This window comes from Choloepus didactylus, chromosome 12 (genome assembly GCF_015220235.1).
Source record: "Choloepus didactylus isolate mChoDid1 chromosome 12, mChoDid1.pri, whole genome shotgun sequence".
NCBI lineage: Eukaryota > Metazoa > Chordata > Mammalia > Pilosa > Megalonychidae > Choloepus > Choloepus didactylus.
This window is the reverse complement of record NC_051318.1, coordinates 102,856,702-102,865,248: the sequence shown is the minus strand read 5'-3', so window position 1 is coordinate 102,865,248 and position 8,547 is coordinate 102,856,702. Positions and strand designations below refer to the sequence as shown.

At 46.7% G+C, this 8,547-nt stretch overlaps 1 protein-coding gene across 1 annotated transcript; it reads left to right on the top strand.

Annotated features, from left to right (window-relative positions):
* Nucleotides 1–500: 500 nt before the first annotated feature.
* LOC119506942 (serine/threonine-protein kinase MARK2-like) lies at nt 501–2,009 on the top strand. Its single transcript, XM_037799944.1, has one exon. The coding sequence runs from the start codon at nt 501–503 to the stop codon at nt 2,007–2,009; it is 1,509 nt and encodes a 502-aa protein (XP_037655872.1).
* Nucleotides 2,010–8,547: the final 6,538 nt, after the last annotated feature.

Below are 8,547 nucleotides of genomic sequence, written 5' to 3'. Positions count from 1 at the left end.
CTATGAGGTCACTGTAAAAATCATCCAGAAAAACAAAGCTGACTCCACCGTCCTCCGCTTGCTTTCCCAAGAGATGAGCATGTTAAAGACCTTAAAACCCCCAAATGTAATCTAATTATTTGAAGTCATTGAGAATGACAAGTCGCTGTACCTCTTCATGGAGTACGCTAGAGGAGGAGAGCTCTTTGAATACATAGTGGACCAAGGCCCTCTGGGAGAGCAGGAAGCCTGATCCAAATTTAGGCAAACACTATCGGCCATGTATTGCTGCCACAAAATAATGTATTGCCCACCGGGACCTAAAAACAGAAAACCTGTTCCTGGATGCCAACGGGAATCTCAGACTAGCAGATTTCAGGTTAAGCAGCCCATTCACCAGCAGCCAGATGCTGAAAACCTTGTGTGGCAGTGTCCTTTATACTGCCCCTGAAATACTCCAGGGAAAGAAGTATGACAGCCCTGCCATTGATGTGTGGAGCTTGGGGGTGATACTCTACACTATGGTGAGCGGGGATGAGCCCTTTGATGCCAACAGCTTCCGTGACCTGCGGGATAAGGTACTGACTTGGCAGTTCTGTGTCCCCTCATACCTTTCTGTGGACTGTGTAATCCTCATAAAAAAATGTCTTATGGTAGATGCCAGTAAGAGAGCCACCCTCCAGAACCTAATCACTGACCGTTGGGTAAATTTGGGCTATGAAAAAGCATTAACGCCCTATGTGGAGCCCCTCCCAGATTGCGAAGATGTGCGGCGCACTGCACAGCTGCTGTCAATGGAGTACACTACCGACAAAATTAGGGAATCCCTAAGCGAAGAACAGTATGACGAGATCATGGGCACATATCTGCTATTGGGCAGTCAGGGGCAGGAGGACTCTGCCCTCACCCTGCAGCCCCAGCCCTCACCTGTTCAGAAGTGCAGTCGCTCTCCATCCCCCAACCACGAGGAACATCAAGGTGTGTCTGCTGAGCACATGCAGCACAGATACAGTGAGCCCGTGATCCTCCCCTCATATTGCTTCCTGAAAAATGGACAGGAGGACATGCAGTTCGAGTCCAGGAGGAAGGCCTGGAGCACAGCCAATATTCCTGCCAGCCCCCTTCCAGGCCAGGACGGGGGGAAGCCCACCACTGTCTCCCCCAGAAGCGGTCAGCCGTGCGCTCTCCATCCTGTAGAGAGGATCAGGCTGGAGCAGGCCGTCATTCATGAGGTCAGTGAAAGACCAAACGTAGCAGAGGCAGGAGCCTTCAGAACCACTGCTGCATCTATGGAAGGCCTGTTCCCGCTCCCCCTGCCCCAGGAACCCCTGACGGACACGGTGCAGCCCAGCCCGGCATCAGGGCTCAGCCCCAGGGAGAATCCCTCGGAAGGGCCCCAGCCCAGCACAGGCCCCCAGCTCGGCCCTGTGGCCTCACCCTCTGCCCACAGCAGCTGCAGTGGGGAGGGCCACCCTGAAAGGACCAGTTCCCCCCGAGGTGTTCCCTGGGGAAACTCTGTTTCTGTGGGGCAGCGCCACTTAGGTGAGCAGCAGAATGTTCCCTGTGAGGCACGGCCAGCCTCCCCTTGTGGTGACAAGCAGGGCAGGCGAGGGGCTATGAGGAAGTTCTTGCAATGCATCTGCAGGGGTGCTTGCTTGGGATGTGCCAGGGGGAAGCAAGAGCGAGGGGAGAGGAAATACCAAAAGGAGAGATTCTGTCAGGAGGATCAGCCACGCTCAAGGTATTTTAAGTTAGGGATGAAGATGATGAGCTCCCTGGATCCACAGGAGATGCTGGGTGAGATCTGCCGAGTGCTCGATGCACTGGGCTATGAGTGGGACCTGACGGGGAGCTACAGGCTGCTCTGCATGCGTGGGACACCGGGCCAGGAGGACTTCGTTCAGTGGAGGGTGGAGGTCTGCAGACTGCCGTGGCGGGGTCTTCATGGGGTCCAAGTGAGGAAAATGTCTGGGACCTCCAGGGCCTTCAAAAACATTGCCACCAACCTAGAGAAATGGCTTCAGGTTTAAAGGGTGGGAGACGACTGGGAGACAAGAGGAGGGGCCTGTGGGCCCTTGCTGCCACGTGGCCGCTCTGCACACCACCTGGGTGGAACTCTAGAGACTGGATACAGGTCTTTAATCTCCTTGGCAAAATTTATCCCCTAGGACTTTATTCTTCCAGATGATACTGTACATGCAATTGCTTCCTTAATTTCCTTTCTGGACTGTTCATTGCAGGTTTATAGAAACAAAACAGGTTTTTTTTTTTCCCAGACCCACTCACCAACCCCCACTCACCAGTATATAAACTGAAGGACAAATGGTGTTCATGGGTGGAAAGACTTCTTATGGTGTAATGTGTATAGAACATAGAGCAATCTACTTACTCAACACCATCTCAAATTTCTCAAAAGCATTGTTTTTAAGAATTCGAAAAGCAAATCTTCAAATTCATATGAAATTGCAAGAGACTCTGCATAGATAAGACCATTTTTCAAAAGGAGCAACTAGGAGAACTCACACCTCCATATTTCAAAACTTTCTACAAAGCTATTGTAATCTTACAATATTGCACTGGCCTAAGGACAAGCATATAGTCCAAAGGAATAGAATTGACAGCCTAGAGATCAACTCAGACATCTATAAGTAATTGTTATTTGAAAGGATTCCAAGTTCATTCAATGGGACAACAGCATGTGTGCATGCAAAAAATGAGGATAGCTCCTTTAAGCTTTGAACAAAAATTAACTCAAAATAGATTGTTGACTGAATATAAGACCTTCATCAAAAAAACTCTTAGAGGAAAATGTAGAAATAAATCTCAATGACCTTGTATTAAACAATGGATGTGATATCAAAACCACAAGTCACAAAAAATGTAGCTAAATGGTACTTGATCCAAACTAAAACATTTATACTTCCAGAGAGTATCAAAATGTGAGAAGACAAGCTACAGTGCTGGAGAAAATAACTGTAAATGGTATATCTGATAAGAGTTTACTTTCTAGAGTATATAAAGAACTCTAACAACTGAACAACAAGACGATGTGGAAGAGAAAAAAAATGAAAATGGCCCCAGTCCTTCCCCAGGCAACAAGAGACAGCATAGCATCTCTGCCGAGACTGAGCCACATCAGTCGACATCTCCAATCGATATGCTAAGACTACTGAGAAGTACACAGAAAACAAGTCACCTATGGAGGGCCAGAGATGAGGTCAGTAGGCCTGGAGCCCAAGCTACGTGCCTGCAAAGCCCCTCGTTTCATGGAGAGGAAGACCACCCCCCCCTCTTTCCTCAGGGAACAGTGACCTCAACACCTGCACAAATCAAAGGAAATCCTCACTTGGACTCCATCCAGAAGACATTCCAATGCAGCCTGTGGTCAGGGCTCTAGAGCTTCTGATTTTGAATCCAAAAAGCAACAAGTGAAAAGAGATGCCTCCCACCACATTTGGTGGGCAGCAGAGGCAGTGACTGAAAGATAAAACCACATCAAGAGGTCAGGCTGTGCTCACTAGACCTTCCGTGGACTACAAGGACCACAGGCTCCACAGAGCACAAAAAGGTGATGCCAGAGATTGGCAGGTGCTGGATGCACAGCTGTAGCTTGGAGCCAAACAATAAAATCTGTCTGCTGGGCAAGTGCAGCACACTGATCTACATGACATCTGGCACCAGAGGATGGAGATGGGCAAAGCTGTGGCAAACCTCCATAGTCTTGAAAAACATCAATTCTAAAGTATGCAAGAGCCTTCAACTTTCAAAGGTTATGAAGAACCATCTGGGAGACTAGAGGAAGGGACTGCAGACACCAGCTGCCATGTGTCTGCTCATCCACCACAGTGGCTGCAGAGACGGGACTGGTATGTTTCCCCTAGTGCCCTACTCCCCTCTCCTGCCTTTGTCCATCTTTTCCTCTGTTTCTAGGAGAATGGAGTTGGATAGGGAGAAATAGATTGAATTCAAATGAGAACAGAGTCTGTTTATTCAAATCTACCTTAGGCAAGGGGTTCAGCCACAATCTGATGCATTTGGAAGAGACCCCAAGGTCAGCAGGACCAAAGGAACACTTAGTGAGCAGCAACAAGGCTCAGGTATGCTCCCGTGGAAAGGTGTTGGCAATGAATCCAGAGGAGGGCTGACTAAAAGGCATCTTCTGTGATGGCTGGGGAACATATTGAATTCCTGTGACAGGCCCTTATTTGGAATAGTGGGTGAGAGCTGCGTGTTAGAGACATGGGGTGTGATGGGTAGGTTCCTGTGTCAACTTGGCCAGGTGATGGTGTACACTGTCTGGTCAAGCAAGCACTGGCCTAACCTTTGCTTTGAGGACATTTGTGGCTGGTTAATAAACCAACAGGCTGGTTTATTAAATCATCAGTCAGTTGGCTGCAGCTGTGACTGATGACATCAGTGAAGGGTGTGTCTTCCACAGTGAGAGAATGCAGTTGGCTGGATTTAATCCAGTCAGTTGAAAACTTTTAAACAAGACAGTTAGAGGACCTTCATTTCTTCTTCAGCTGACCAGTGAAGCATTTCCTGAGGGGATCGTCGAAGTTGCCAGTTCGTTTTCTGAGGAGTTCATCAGACATCTTCACTGGAGTTGACAGTTTGCTGCCTGCCCTATGGAATTTGGACTCGTGCATACCCATAGTTGTGTGAGACACTTTTATAAATCTTATATTCATAGATAACTCTCATTGATTGTGTTTCTCTAGAGAACCCTAACTAATAATGGGGAGGCTACTTGTCATACACCAGTTAGCTCCCCTCCTGGGCCTGAGGCTTACAGAGGTTTGGGGTCTCTCCCTTCTCTTCCCCTGCCGAGAAATGCCCTCTCCCATCCCGTCCCCTATGACCATCCAAGGAAGTGGAAGAGGGGAAGGGGTTTCAGGGCTCTCCCACAAAACAGGTTGCACAGAGAATTTCCTCTGACAAAAAAATAAGAATAAAATACCATTTCAGGGGCCAATTTTTCTCTGGCTCCAGGGAGAAAGTGGAGACTGTATCTCTGGGTTTCCTGTGAGGCTGGCTCAGGGTGGAGCAATGTCAGTTCTAATGGAGTTCCTGTCAGTCCTCTCCAGCTCCCTTAGGCTTCTACCCTGTCCTCCTTCCATCCCCTCCACATGAACCATCAGCCTGGCCTGTCCTGACCTCAGGACCCTCGGCTCCATGCCTGGGCACCTGTGGACTTGGCCCAGTGCAGTCCTGAGCAGGTGGGGCTGGCAGGTGCTCTGGGCTTCAGAGGTGAGGGTGAGGGGCTCTGAGCACCCTCCATACTGAACCCCGTGTCCTGCCTCCTTCCCCAGACCTGGGCATGTTCTTGCCCAAGCCTCTGAGCCTGGGTTCTTGTCCTCTAAGGCTCCTGTGCCCTCACCTCCCACAGCCCTCCTGGGTAGATGGTGGTGGCCCAGGCTGGGAGTGGGCAGGGGCTGCAGGGCTGATGGGCTCCTCTAGTCCCCCAGGAGGCTGCTCGGGTTGCTTCTCTCCCTGGTGAAGGGACGCTGAGTATCTCCTCTTCCGGGAGACTCTCTGCCTGGGACACCCCGTCCTCCTCTTCTCCAGGGGATGTCTGCAGTGGTTATTCCAGCGCTCCACACAGTGGCTTCCCCCCACCCCCCACCCCACTGTCCCCTCTCTCTGTTTCCTTCCTTCCCTTCCTGACTGGGGTCCTCCCGTGGGCTGGCACAGGCAGGATGAAGTAGCTCCCACCTGCTCCCCTCAGGGCCATTGTGGCAGTGGGTGGTTGTGGGCACTTAGCTGGCAGAAACCACAGGGTCCTTACTACATCTCTGGAATTTTATTTTTGTGATACTGGGGAAGGAAGCCATACACCGACATGCTCCCACCCTCACCTGGGCTGTGCATTTATTTTTGAGAGATTATTTTTTCCTTTAATAATATTTTATTTGACAAGTCCACACCCGTTCATCACACGCCCTCTCCCCTGCTCTCGGTCCAGGCTCTGAGGAAGGTCAAGCTGCTGGGAACGTGAAGGGGCCTCGCCACCCCCAGCCGTCAGCTCCATCCCCACCCTAGACATGCCCTCCCGCCCCCTCCCTTCCTGCCCCATGGAAGTGCCCAATGCTCTGAGGGTCCAGGAGGGCACAGCTTGTCTCCTGAAGTGGGTGGGGGCCAGGGGTACCCCAATAAGGTAGACAGCATCAGCTTCCTATCCTGCCCTAGCTTCTTGGGGCTTCAAACATACAATATGAATTTTTTGGAAGGAAAAACAATGTTGGACCTTAGACCTCATAGAGAATTTTTTTTAATTGTTACATATATTTATTAAAGGAGTATTTAAGGTAAAAGGAATAGGTTTACAAAGTAATAACTAACGAATGCATTACCAAGCCTGGGATCTCCAGTTTCTCCAGTTGCAGCTGGATGTGAGATAAGAGTTACTTCCAGTCTAAGTCACAGTAAATATACAGCCTTTATTCAGATTGCATTCTCAATCAGGGGAATTTTTCTAAGACTGAGATTTCAATCTTAATCATTTGAGTCACACTATTTTTTAATTGATTTTTTATTGTGCAATTTAACATATATAGAAAACAGTAATAACTTTCAAATTACAATTTAACAAGTTTTTAGGGAGCAAATTTCAAACAATATTATGGGTTACAGTTCCACGGTTTCATTTCTTTCCTTATTGTGAAATGTAATATATATACAGAACAGTGATGATTTTCAAAGTACAATTTAATGAATAGCTATAGAGCAAATTTCAAAGACTGTTATGGGTTACAGTTCCACATTTCAGTTATTTCCTTCCAGCTATTCTAATACCCTAGCATATGAAAGAAATTTATATAAAAATTCAATATTTGTAATCCTTTGTTAAATCCTATCTTGTCTGTTACTACCCCTTTCTCTTGATTGATCACTTTCTTGAACTTCTGGCATGTCTAGGCAGTGAGCACCCTAAGTTTTTCATAATGAAAAGGGGTATCAACATTATGGGGAATGGGGCTGCTTCTGATTGTTGTTCTTAAAGAGGCTGTTGCTTCTGGGTTTTAGGATTTATTTGGCATAGGAACACTGGTGGATTTAAGTTTCTGAGAGATAAAACTTAGTGAGTGAAACATTTATAGAATTTCACATAGGGACCTATGTATTTTGGGACTACTATTGTTTAAGGCTTGGCATATTGTGGCCATTTGGGACATCTAGCCATGGATTATATAAGAGTAATCTCCAGGATAGCCTCTCAACTCCCCCAAAATCTCTTAGCCACTGTAACCTTATTTTGTTACCTTTTCCCCCCCCTTTTGGTCAAGAAGACATTTTCAATCCCTTGATGCCAAGGCCAGGCTTATTCCTTGGAGTCATGTCCCATGTCATCAGGAAGAATCAGTCCTCTGGGAGCCATGTCCCACATGAGGGAAGGTTAATTAATGAATTTATTTGCTGAGGTGGGCTTTGAGAAAGACCACATCTGAGCAACAAAAGAGGTTCTCTGGAGATTCCTCATAGGCTTAATTATAGGAAGGTTTAGCCTCCCTTTTATAGCCATAAGTTTCACAAGAGCAAGCCTCAAGATCTAGGGCTTGACTTATTAACTAGGGGCTTCCTGATTCCACATAGCATATATTCTTGCCAAGGTAAACAAGCAGTACATTATCTGCACTTGGTTGTACAATCATCATCACTCTCAATTTTAAACAACTATCATAATACAAAACAACCCTAAGCTCTTTTCAGCCCCTATTCATTCATAGCATTGTGTAGTACTGGTAACATATTCCTATTAAATATACTCTATAATATGTAATGGGTAGTTTTTCCATATACCACTCTGTTGTTAACTTTTATTTTAATAATTCATTTTTATTGAGATATATTCATGTACCATGCAGTCATACAAAACAAAGCATACATTTAATTGTTTACAGTACCATTATATAGTTGTGCATTCATCACCAAAATTAATTTTTGACATTTTCATTACCACACACAAAGTAATAAGAATAAAAAATTAAAGTGAAAAAGAACAATTAAAGTGAAAAAGAACACTGGGTGCTTTTTTTTTCCCCCCATTTTTCTACTCATCCATCCATAAACTAGACAAAGGGGAGTGTGGTCCATATGGCTTTCCCAATCACATTGTCACTCCTCATAAGCTACATTTTTATACAGTCATCTTCAAGATTCATTGGTTCTGGGTTGTAGTTTGAGAGTTTCGGGTATTTACTGCTAGCTATTCCAATTCATTAGAACATAAAAAGGGTTGTCTATATTGTGCATAAGAGTGCCCACCAGAGTGACCTCTCAGCTCCTTTTGGAATCTCTCTGCCACTGAAGCTTATTTCATTTCGCAACCCCCCTTTTGGTCAAGAAGATGTTCTCAATCCCATGATGCCAGGTCTAGAATCCTCCCCGGGAGCCATAATCTACATTGCCAGGGAGATTCACTCACCTGGGTGTCAGATCCCACATAGAGGAGAGGGCAGTGATTTCACCTGCCAAGTTGGCTTAGCTAGAGAGAGAGGGCCACATCTGAGCAACAAAGAGGCATTCAGGAGGAGGCTCTCAGGCACAATTATAGGGAGGCCTAGCCTC

Excerpts from the sequence above, each read along its gene's own strand:
- LOC119506942 (XM_037799944.1), top strand. The coding sequence starts at position 501 with ATGGTGAGCGGGGATGAGCCCTTTGATGCCAACAGCTTCCGTGACCTG.